We start from the raw sequence: 12903 nt of genomic DNA, 5'->3' as shown, positions 1-12903 counted from the left end.
GTCTGTTTGTTTGACTGTCTGTCATTGTGTTACCTAAATCAGCAGAGATGGGGACAAGTCACACATGGTCAAGTCCAAGCAAGTCTCAAGTCTTAACCATCAAGTCTCGAGTCAAGTCTCAAGTCACAGTTCAGATAAATCAAGCAAGTCAAGTCAAGTCAAAGGGTTCACCCTAAGCAAGTCAAGTCGAGTCCTTATAAGTTTCAAGTCAAGTCAAGTCACAGTACTAAAGAGATGAACACACACACACACACACTGTCCACTGTTTCTGACGTGCGCTCGGCGCGAAGCTCGATTTCAAAATCAAATACCGTTCCGTCTCTGGTTAGAATCCTGCTGCGTCCATAGCAACGCGCTGTTTTTCATGGGAACGGTCTGTTATCAAGAAATAACACGCATTCTGCACTGGAATTCAGCCAATCCATGTAATAAGGACTAATAATAACAACCTTATAAACTAATTATTGTGACTGAAAAACTGCCTAATATGTAATTACGCTGTAATTATTCTTGTCTGTATGAGTAAAAAAATAAAACTCTTCGAAATGTTTAGGTGCTAGTATCACAGATCGGCGCCTCCATGTTAGCCTTTCATGCAGTAAAGTTAACTGTTATGGTGTAAGCACAATGCTTTTTAGTTTCCACGCGCAGTCCACAAACACTTGAAAATGCGCACATTTAATACAGACATTATAGCCTACGTGTAATAATATACATGCCCGCTCATTTTAAGATGCCCATCAACATTAAAATTCAGGCTATGCCACTGTTATAGTCAAATTCCCTTACATCTATTTACCAGACGTATTCAGTAATGATAATGGTCACATTTCTAACAAGATAAAAACAAACATAATATGCAACCAAGGCCAAATTATGACAAACAAAAGATTAATTCATTACATTAGTAACTTAATCGTTATAGATCTTAGTGAAACTGAATATAAAGAGATTACTTTCTTACCTTTCCTTGTGGTTCTTAAAATGACGAATGAAATTTGACGTTGTTGCATATTTTGCATCTGGCAAATCTTTTTTTATTCACACGGTCCAGTTCAAAGTCCTTGTATCCAAACGATACTATTTGTGGAGCTCGACTAACGTTACTGTCTGCCATGTTTGGCGCGGTTTGAATTGTGCAGCGTTAAAGCCACATACGCTGATTAGTGCTGCTGATGTCACAACATATAGGCCTACAATAATTTTATTGCTGTTTGTTTATTATAAGTTCAAGTCATTGTCGAGTCTTCCACTTCAAGTCAAGTCAAGTCTCAAGTAACTTGTTCTCAAGTCAAAGTCAAGTCAAGTCATTTTCATACTTTAATCAAGCAAGTCACAAGTCCTGAAAATTGTGACTCGAGTCAGACTCGAGTCAAGTGACTCGAGTCCCCCACCTCTGTAAATCAGCATGGTATTTGTTTTATCTTTGTATGAATAGATCGGCAAATACAATTTCTGTTGTATAAGGGTTTCTCTTACTGGGCCACTGAATTCTAGCGACTAACAAATCTTCATTGAACGATGCTACTGTTTCGATAGTGTTGTTGAGTTGGTGGCGCACGTGTTGTGATTGGTTTACTTGCGGGGGCACACCATTGGTCTCATCCATTGTGCTGTTCTCCCCCTCAGCTTGTTGTGTAGGTACATAGGGGTACATGATAGCCACTTGTCGAATTGGGCACAGTCTCCGGCGTCTTAACAGTGGCGATCAGGGTGCCTGATAGAGATCTTCCAAAGAATCCGCTGTAAAGACATTTTATAATAAATTATAAAAAGTTAATATATGTTGCTTTGATATAAATGAGATGGTTGCCTTATTTAAACACATAAGCCATCTTTCAAAAACAAACCTTCAAAATACAACGGATGTGCGATAAATGGTATTTGCCGATCTATTCATACAAAGATAAAACAATATCACGTTATTACATACCTGTAGCCATGCTGATTTAGGTAACACAATGACCTTTCAAAATTAATCAGATTTTGCTGGAAACCTATAGGAATAAAACAGTAATATGCGCTACACTTATTACGAGGTCTTAAAGTTATTATGTACCTTATTGGTTAACATCACATGATTAAAATAGTACATTTGGGCCTTCACGGCCTCATGTTACGCATGGTGATCTTGAATCTATATAGATATGCCATGAAATTGGCTTAACATTGAATAATAAAACTACCTAAGCATGCTTTTAGTATATCTTAAAACATTAATGATTTCTTTGGGTTAAGAATTTAGTTTAACATATCTTGAAAAGTTTGACGTGTTGCCAATATGACGCCAGGTGGGAGAAAGGCTGCTCCATCGCTAGGGTCACGTACTTAAGCCCAGACCATTTAACATACACCCCCATTTATTTTTTACAGAATAAGACATACTTATTGGTCAACACACACACACACCACCCCTCTATTCAACTACTTCACACATAGTTCAGAATGCACCCTTAACCAATCAGCATTTTCATACAGACACAAATACAGACACACACACTTGATTTGTCAACCTATGTGTATACAAATTTGAATACCGGAAAGGTTTCTGGAAGGTTTATGACATTTTTGAGACCGTGGGTCCTATCACCAACCATAGGACCTGGATGCTCACGTGCCCATTGTAGGCACTTTCGGCAATGGCAAGGGGTCAGCATAAGTACCCTGAATTGTATGCGGCTAGGCAGCCTCATACACAACAAACTGCAATGCACTGTGCGTTCTGACACCTTTCTATCACTACCAGCATCAACTTTTTCAGTAATTTGAGCTACAGTAGTTCATCTGTTGGATCGGACCACACAGGTCAGCCTTCCCTCCCCATGTGCATCATTAAGCCTTGGCCTGTCGCAGGTTCACCACTTTTCCTTCCTTGGACCACTTTTGATAGATACTGACCACTTGCAGACCTCTGTAGTCCAAGAGAGCTGTTGAATCAATGGCGTTTTAAAAAACCAGGAAAACTGAGACTGCACAAAAAATTTGACCAAACACATTCGAGTAGTGTATTCCAAGCTATTTCATTGGATTAATTTTGTGATTTGTTTTTTTTTTATCTCTAAAATATATACCGGAGTGCAAAATGGATATTAGGTGAAAGAAGTCTGGAAAGTTTTGCCTTTGATTCTTATTTTATTGTGGAAATATCTGCATCTGCACTGATTTACTATGCACAACAATGATTTCAAGCTTTTACAATATCAGACTTGCAAATTCTCAAATGCAATTTTTGCTGAACCAATGTAGAGTATGCATGTGCAGTGTCAGATTTCTCCATACGAGTCAAGTTCTTTGACATAAAAAAACAATAGAAACATCACATTCATATAACAGTTCATACCCCTTCAGCAACTTTTGCTGATGCACCTATGGAATCAACAAAATTTGAGATTACAGCCTTGAGTCTTTTTGGATATGACTTGGATATAAGCTTGGCACACCTGTATTTGGGGAGTTTCTCCCATTCTCTGTAGATCCTCTCAATGGAATGTTGCTGCAAAGCTATTTTCAGGTCTCTAGAGATGTTCAATAGAGTTCAAGTCCAGGCTGTGGCCGGGACACTCAAGGAAATTCACGGTCCCAAATCCAAACCTGTGTTGTCCTGTTAGAAGGTGAATCATTGCCCCAGTCTGAGGTCCTGATTGCTCTGGAGCAGGTTTTCATCAAATGCTTTGCTTTGTTAATCTTTCCCACAATCCTAACTAGTCTCCCAGTCCTTGCTGCTGAAAATCCTTCCTACAGCATTATCTTGCCACCACCACATTTCATAGAAGGATGGTATTGACCAGGTGATGAGTGGTGCCTGGATGTAACGCTTGGTATTCGGGCCAAAGAGTTAATTCTTGGTTTCGTCAGATCTGACAAACTTTGTTTCTCATGATCTGTCCATTAGGCATTAGGTACCTTTTGGGCAAACTCCAAGCGGTGTGTGATGTGGCTTTTAGTGATGAGTGGCTTTCATCTGGCCACTCTACCATAAAGGCCTGACCACTGCAGGCCTCTGTAGTCCCAGAGAGCTGCAGCAGAGATGATTGTCCTTCTGGATGATTCTCCCATCTTCACACACACACTGGATCTCTGTAAGAGTGGCTATGGTGGTTCTTGGTCACCTTCCTGACCTAGGCCCTTTTCCCCTGCTCAGTTTCAACAGACAGCCAGCTCCAAGAATTATGTTGGTGGTTCCAAACCTTTTCCTTTTGAGAATGATAGAGTTCACTGTATTCTTGGGGACATGCAATGCTGTAGAATATTTTGGGTAAGCTTCCTTAGATCTGTGCCTTGACACAATGCTATCTCGGCACTCTATGGACAATTCCTTTGACCTTATGGCTTGATTTTTGCTCTGACACGCACTGTCAACTGTCAGACTGTATATAGACAGGGGAGTGCCTTTCCAAAAAAATTTGGGGTTAATAAGCATGTAAAAATACATGCTTACAAAAATGTGTGCCTTAAAACACACAAAATTATTTGTTTAGAATTTTTTCATGAAACACACAAGAAAAAGTGTTTTGATTGTTTTGCAAATGTACTCATTTAAGCCATGTGTACTTTTGGAAAATATCTGTATCCATAACATTACAGCAGGTAGAATAGTGTACATTCTGTTTTTAAACCTGAGTGCTGATTGCCAGAAGTAAAGGCACAATAAGCATATCAGACCGTATTCCACAGGTATCACACTTCACTTCTGGTTGTTATCATGCTGCAAGGTAAACCAGGAAGTCTAGATTTCTTACATACCAGAAGGAATGCAGTTTTCTACCTCAAGGCAATGCAACCAATTTCGATGAGGCAATGCAACCATATTCAATCACTAACTCCCCAAACACTGTTAACCAATTGCACTGCCCTGCACTGGATCCCTGGTCTACTTTTCACTTTTTAATATTGTACTTACGTTGACAAACAGTTTATAATTGCAGTAAGGTGCCTCTGCTTTTGTGTTATATAGCCAATATACCATGGCTAAGGACTGCACCCAGGCACTGCTTGTAGGGTCGTTCCTAAGAACAGCCCTTAACCGTATTATACTAGCCATAGACCACACAACCTTGTGGTTTATTGTCTGCACTAATGACACAGTCAAGTATTGTGGAATATGTCAGGAAATATTCTTAACTAGGTTAGTTTTTCTGTGAAAATTGATACATTTTCTGATCCTCAGTAACAACCACAATGCTATATTTACAATTCAAAAAGATTACCCAATATTTCGCCCTTACCAAAAGCTCTTGTCAATCAGTGAATTACAATGTACGGAAAATGGGCGGGGCTAAGCCCTGAATGTATTGTGATACATGTTTCACAAAAGTGACCAAAAAGAGGATCTTGCTGGTATATCTTTATGGTAACTTTGGACTTTAGTCATCTTCCTCAAGCAGTCTGATGTTTATCATGACCCATTTACTACTTGCAGAGTGCAGAACCATCTAACAAGTTGTGAAATAGTGAAATTCTCCATTAAGCATGGGTAAATCTGGTCAGAATTGGCCCCTAAAGGCCTGGGGAAAAGTATGTAATTACAAGCAAAGCTGAGAGGAAGGGGTACATTATGTTACTTTGGTTAATTGGTGAGATACAGATTATCAAGAATGGCACAGATCTTTCTTCCTTATTGATGGGCTTGAGTGACTTAAGAATTCACAAGCCATTTCAAGGTTTTATACTTGGTTACACTTTATGTTGAGACTCCCAATTTCCATCAGAAGATGTTCAATAGATCATTTGTTGAAATCTTGTTGATACTATTACTAGCTGTTGATGAACAACTGCTTGCTAAGGTTAGGTTAAGCATAAGGTTTAGGTTAAGATGTTACGGTTAGAGTTTGGATAAAGGTTAAGGTTAGCATAAGGAATAGATAATCTGTAAAGCCACTACAGACACACTTTTGGGAAATAAAGTGAAAATAAAGTGTTGCCTTATCTTATATAGTTAAAGAGGGAAACACTGTGAGACTTCCTATGGATTAAGGATGGATGAAATAATTCCATTTGGTTCATAAGGAAGAATCAGCCCAATGAATTATACTTGAGAAACTACAACTGCACGTGGAAGTTAATTGCCAAGCTTGGCTTCATAACTGTTCAAACAACATACTACAGGTGGCAGTATGCACATACTTTTTTTCCGCTCATAAGTGTACAAGAGGAAAATGTTAATGGAGATTGCCTGCAAGGACAAACTATTATTACATGTCTAAGATAGAACGTTTCTCTGGTTTAATTGGCTCACAACTCCTTCTGAACTGGATGGAATTCTGTTAATATTCCATAACCAATAGCAAGTTGACTATTTCAAAAATGTGAAAAACCTATAAGGTGCTGCCCATGTTGTCACAGAACTGGACATCAAGAAAAGCCATTAAGAAAAGTATTTAATTCTCCTGGCTGTAGCCAAACTCAAAATGATCTAGGGATGCTGTTGATAATGAAGGGGACAATGCTTGGTTCACCTTTGTCTTTTTCATTCAAACGTCCCTGTGCACTGCCAGACAGAAAAACTGAGCTGCACCCCCTTCCATTAAAACAGCAATAGCTCTCAATCTACCAGGGATATTTTTTTTTTTGAAGGGGCAGTGTAGTTAAAAACATATTTTTTATGTTTTTATTTGTTTATACACTATGAGGTCGAAATAATGATTTTCTGTAATTATTATAATACACTTTTGTGTAAAAGATGTTGAAATAAATGCCAGTAATTTAAACCTGGTCAGTTGTCATGGAACTTTGGCCCACATCATGATGTCACAGTGTGTTCAAATTATAATAGACCAATAAACAATCATCTGGGTGAGAAGGTGGGCTCTAGACCAATCCAGTGATCAAGGTTGTATATGTAAATCAAATTAGTTTTGTAAACACCCACAATATCAGACCACACATTTCAAGGGCAAAAGGAGGCTCTAAATAATTGAAAATATATTTTAAAGTTATTTTTCATTAAATAAAAAACACACAGTGATTAAGATCATACACAGTGATTAAACAGAAAGTGACGATTTAGAAAAACAAAAAATACATTGACTGCAGGTGGTATTTAGAGAAACAATCAATTGCTACTGTTTGGAGATATTTCAAATGTACGATTTTTAGCAACTGGTTACCAGGACCAATAGGCCACAGCTCTGTACCATATGGGTCTGAGTGTCAGAGTTCTGTCTAAAGTAGGCCTGAAATAGGCTTTTATATAAGGGAGGGATTATGTCCCAGTTTCATTATTCATGTTCTTGTTAAAAATATCATAATAACCACCACATCATAGCACATTCCAGTATATTCATGGCATGTCTCTTTTTTAGCAAATGGAAACTGTTGTAACTGTCTTTCAAAAACATTATAATTGTTGTAATTTGGTAAGAAACCAGCTACAAACAGTACCAAATTTCTGTAGCTGCCTTGGCAAAAATTTCTATATTTGTAGCTTTTAACCAACTTTTCCACAAAGCAATGGCAGAAGGAAGACTGAGTAAAATTAGCATTGTTGTATTACAATCTGTTGAACAGAACTTGTACAAAATTTGGCTGCGGTAACCTAATACATGTATGTTCAACATTGGCACATTTAAGCAAAAAACACCTTTGTAACCACATAAACCTCTTAATAAATAAATAAAAAATCAACAAAAATATATGCCAAAAAAATATGCTTTAGCAAGTTAAATAGGGAGGAGACTACATCCTCTGGAATGTTGTTTAAAAGCTATTTCCTTCCTTGATCTGCTCTGTAGCATTAGGGAAGTATAGCAGGTAAGTGCCAGTCTAGAGTTCTAGAGTCCTCTTCATTCTTATTGTCTTGCGTCAGATAGTGTGAGATTTGTTCTCACCAGTCAAAGGACTAGTGTAACAGTGCAGCTTTGACTCCTCTCCTTGCCCCAATCTTGGGTGGAACCAGAGACCCTCTGCACACATTGACAACACATCGAATTGACAACAGTCACCCACAAAGCATCATTACTTATTGCTCCACAAAAGCCATGGCCCTTGCAGAGCAAGGTAAATGACTACTCAGAGATAATGACGTCTCCGGTTAAATCTTTGCTAGCGCACATCGCTAACTGGCAGGCCATTTCACACTAGCATCACGTAAAATGTATGCTACCTGATGGAAAATCATGGCCGGGATTATATCCAAGGTTGTTGTAAAGCAGTGCACTATAAAGCCCTTAATGCACTTTTATGGGTAATTTGACAATATTTTGGGGGAAATTTGCCTTTATAAGGCGCACTGTCTGCTGTTTAGTTTACCTCTAAATTAATCCCGGCCAATTCTTGATTCCATCTCTCTTCAATCCCCCAGGCCATTGTGAGAGCCCTTCAGATACAGTTCGTCCTGGGACAAGTGCCCGTCGTAAGTATCTATGTAAAGGCTGCTGGTGCTGCTCCCACTACTGCCAAGGAAGGTGCCCACTGCCCGTCCTTGGCGTGCATGGCCCACCGCGTCACTGAATACTTTATTGATCTGCTCCTCAGAAGGCATCCACCAGTCTGGGTTGGAAGCACAGTGCATACGGATAAACTCTGAGGAGTAAAAGGGAGACAATTTAGTATTTGTTACAATTAGAATAGCGTTATGATAAATAATTATCACTGCACACATCTGTTCATACTTTGAAAGTGTTCTGTAAATGTTGCTATAGTAGGCTAATCTGCCATTACAGATTTAGTACACATCTCTTTAATAGCGATAGTAGTAATGCATTACAAAAATTCAGTTATTATTTTTATTGGACATTTTTCTATATTTATTCTGAAAGTCAGTTAATTTACTGTTACATGTTTTAAATGAGTTATTGTACTTGCGCATTTGTAGCAATATTTTAGGCATTGTGCCAAAACAGGGCAATCACAGCAATCTGTGCAAAGACCAAAGATGTTTGGGTGAGTCTCAAAAAGACCAAATTATTAAAGTTTGAGAACCTTTTTTATTAACGTAGTGTGTGATAAGCTTTAGATGGAAGAGAGACAGGAAAATCCAGACCATTAATAATTTATTTGTAGACAAAGAATCACTAGCCACATTAAGTGACGGGTTCTTTTTCGAGTAGAAAACAGTTTACTGAAGTTGAGTTGCCAGTCATCAATTAACAAATTGTTCTTCTGTCAGGGACTTGGCACTCACTGCATATAAAAACCATTATGTGTAATATCGAAAGGTCTGAGCTATGGGGTAGGGGGGCAAGACAGAAGTAGTTTCTTATAAAGAGAATCGAAGCTGATCTATTCTGAGTAAAGACAAATTCAGTCTCCCAAAACCATGTGGGAAAATGTGTTATGGTCTGATAAGATATATTTTTGGCAATAATTACAAAATATATAGCTCCGGTAAAAAAATTTAGACCACTGCACCTTTTTCTTTCCTTTCCAAAAAAGTAAAAAAGGAAGGTTTTGAGTGAGGAACAGAAGGGTTAAAATTAAGAGACCACTGAAAATTGAACGTTTCGGTTCCTCACTCAAAACTTTCCTTTCCAACTTTTTTGGAAAGTAAAAAAAGTGCAGTGGTCTCTTAATTTAGTCGGGGTCACCTCTACGCACGGCTTGGGCTCTGGAACCACACTCCTTAAGAGAGGATGGACTCTTCACCACTCTGGAGTTGCCCATGGTGAGAGGCGGCGGGCTGGTGTGGGTTTGCTTATAGCTCCCAAGCTCTGCCGCCATGTGTTGGAGTTTACCCCGGTGAACGAGAGGGTCGTTTCCCTGCGCCTACGGGTCGGGGATAGGTCTCTCACTGTTGTTTGTGCCTACGGGCCGAACGGCAGTGCAGAGTACCCGACCTTCTTGGAGTCTCTGGGAGGGGTGCTGGAAAGTGCTCCGACTGGGGACTCTATCGTTCTACTGGGGGACTTCAACGCGCACGTGGGCAACAACAGTGACACCTGGAGGGGCATGATTGGGAGGAACGGCCCCCCTGATCTGAACCCGAGCGGTGTTCAGTTATTGGACTTCTGTGCTAGTCACAGTTTGTCCATAACGAACACCATGTTCAAACATAAGGGTGTCCATCAGTGCACGTGGCACCAGGACACCCTAGGCCGCAGGTCGATGATCGACTTTGTTGTCGTCTCATCTGACCTGCGGCCGTATGTCTTGGACACTTGGGTGAAGAGAGGGGCGGAGCTGTCAACTGATCCGATGATCCGATCTGAGTTGGATCCGATGGCGGGGGAGGAAGCTGGACAGACTCAGCAGGCCCAAGCGTACTGTAAGGGTCTGCTGGGAACGTCTGGCCGAGTCTCCTGTCAGAGAGATCTTTAACTCCCACCTCCGGCAGAGCTTCGACTGGATCCCGAGGGAGGCTGGAGATATTGAGTCCGAGTGGACCATGTTCTCCACCGCCATTGTCGAAGCGGCCGCTCGGAGCTGGGCCGTAAGGTCTCGGGTGCCTGTCGAGGCGGCAATCCCCGAACCCGGTGATGGACACCGGAAGTAAGGGATGCCGTCAAGCTCACCTAAAGGATTATTAGGAACACCATACTAATACTGTGTTTGACCCCCTTTCGCCTTCAGAACTGCCTTAATTCTACGTGGCATTGATTCAACAAGGTGCTGAAAGCATTCTTTAGAAATGTTGGCCCATATTGATAGGATAGCATCTTGCAGTTGATGGAGATTTGTGGGATGCACATCCAGGGCACGAAGCTCCTGTTACACCACATCCCAAAGATGCTCTATTGGGTTGAGATCTGGTGACTGTGGGGGCCATTTCAGTACAGTGAACTCATTGTCATGTTCAAGAAACCAATTTGAAATGATTCGAGCTTTGTGACATGGTGCATTATCATGCTGGAAGTAGCCATCAGAGGATGGGTACATGGTGGTCATAAAGGGATGGACATGGTCAGAAACAATGCTCAGGTAGGCCGTGGCATTAAAACGATGCCCAATTGGCACTAAGGGGCCTAAAGTGTGCCAAGAAAACATCCCCCACACCATAACACCACCACCACCAGCCTGCACAGTGGTAACAAGGCATGATGGATCCATGTTCTCATTCTGTTTACGCCAAATTCTGACTCTACCATCTGAATGTCTCAACAGAAATCGAGACTCATCAGACCAGGCAACATTCTTCCAGTCTTCAACTGTCCAATTTTGGTGAGCTCGTGCAAATTGTAGCCTCTTTTTCCTATTTGTAGTGGAGATGAGTGGTACCCGGTGGGGTCTTCTGCTGTTGTAGCCCATCCGCCAGCTGGAGGACCAATTTGCTACTAATTATGTCAATTGGCAACATGATTGGGTATAAAAAGAGCCTCTCAGAGTGGCAGTGTCTCTCAGAAGTTAAGATGGGCAGAGGATCACCAATTCCCCCATTGCTGCGGTGAAAAATAGTGGAGCAATATCAGAAAGGAGTTTCTCAGAGAAAAACTGCAAAGAGTGTGAAGTCATCATCATCTAGAGTGCATAATATCATCCAAAGATTCAGAGAATCTGGAACACTCTCTATGCGTAAGGGTCAAGGCCGGAAAAAATTACTAGATGCCCGTGATATTCGGGCCATCAGACGACACTGCATCACATACAGGAATGATACTGTAATGGAAATCACAACATGGGCTCAGGAATACTTCCAGAAAACATTGTTTGGCAAGACAATCCACCGTGTCATTCGCCGTTGCCGGCTAAAACTCAAAAAAGGTAAAAAAAGAAGCCGTATCTAAACAGGATCCAGAAGCGCAGTCGTTTTCTCTGGGCCAAGGATCATATAAAATGGACTGTGGCAAAGTGGAAAAGTGTTCTGTGGTCAGACAAATAAAAATTTGAAGTTCATTTTGGAAAACTGGGACGCCATGTCATCCGGACCAAAGAGGACAAGGACAACCCAAGTTGTTATCAGCGCTCAGCTCAGAAGCCTGCATCTCTGATGGTATGGGGTTGCATGAGTGCGTGTGGCATGGGCAGCCTACACATCTGGAAAGGCACCATCAATGCAGACAGTTACATCCAAGTTCTAGAACAACATATGCTCCCATCCAGACGTCGTCTCTTTCAGGGAAAACCTTGCATTTTCCAACATGACAATGCCAGACCACATACTGCATCAATTACAATGTCATGGCTGCATAGAAGAAGGATCCGGGTACTGAAATGGCCAGCCTGCAGTCCAGATCATTCACCCATAGAAAACGTTTGGCGCATCATAAAGAGGAAGGTGCGACAAAGAAGACCTAAGACAGTTGAGCAACTAGAAGCCTGTATTAGACAAGAATGGGACAACATTCCTATTCATAAACTTGAGCAACTTGTTCTCCTCAGTCCCCAGACGTTTGCAGTCTGTTATAAAAAGAAGAGGGGATGCCACTCAGTGGTAAACACGGCCTTGTCCCAACTTTTTTGAGAGATGTTGATGCCATGAAATTTAAAATCAACTTATTTTTCCCTTAAAGTGATACATTTTCTCAGTTTAAACATTTGATATGTCATCTGTTGTATTCTGAATAAAATATAGAAATTTGAAACTTCCACATCATTGCATTCTGTTTTTATTCACAATTGTACAGTGTCCCAACTTTTTTGGAATCAGGTTTGTATTTCATTTTTCTGTTCACATTCATTGTGAAGCATTTTCTTACACAAATGTGCATTGTGTTTGCACAGAACATTATTAGTATTGGGAGTATTACTCCGTACGGGTGTGTTATGGTCAGAATTCAATGATATATAGAAAAGATCTGCATGCATGCTTATATTAGCTGAGGTACTTTGGAATAATTTGAAACCAAATACACAATGATCGATTTACATTACATATTGTTTATAAGCCCAAATATAAAAGTAGTGACACCCAAAGATTTAAAGCATAATACTCAGAGGGTTAAGGGTGTGCACACCAGGTTATTTTTTTTATTGTATTTTTTTCCAAAGATTTCAGTTTGTTTTTCAATTGAATTGTTCACGTTATAGGTC

General features: G+C 40.4%; 1 protein-coding gene across 2 annotated transcripts in view; it reads right to left on the bottom strand.

Annotated features, from left to right (window-relative positions):
* Window positions 1-6360: 6360 nt before the first annotated feature.
* LOC105028287 (BEN domain-containing protein 4) overlaps window positions 6361-12903 on the bottom strand; it is a 35257-nt gene continuing 28714 nt past the window's right edge. For both annotated transcript variants that reach the window (XM_034291886.1, XM_029119558.2), the window contains one exon: window positions 6361-8520. In XM_034291886.1, the coding sequence (XP_034147777.1) occupies window positions 8288-8520 (233 nt within the window). In that variant the 3' untranslated portion in view covers window positions 6361-8287. The remainder of the gene's footprint in view (window positions 8521-12903) is intronic.

Source organism: Esox lucius, chromosome 4, assembly GCF_011004845.1.
Source record: "Esox lucius isolate fEsoLuc1 chromosome 4, fEsoLuc1.pri, whole genome shotgun sequence".
Taxonomy (NCBI): domain Eukaryota; kingdom Metazoa; phylum Chordata; class Actinopteri; order Esociformes; family Esocidae; genus Esox; species Esox lucius.
Note: the sequence above shows the minus strand (reverse complement) of the source record. Positions and strands in the feature narration are given on the sequence as shown.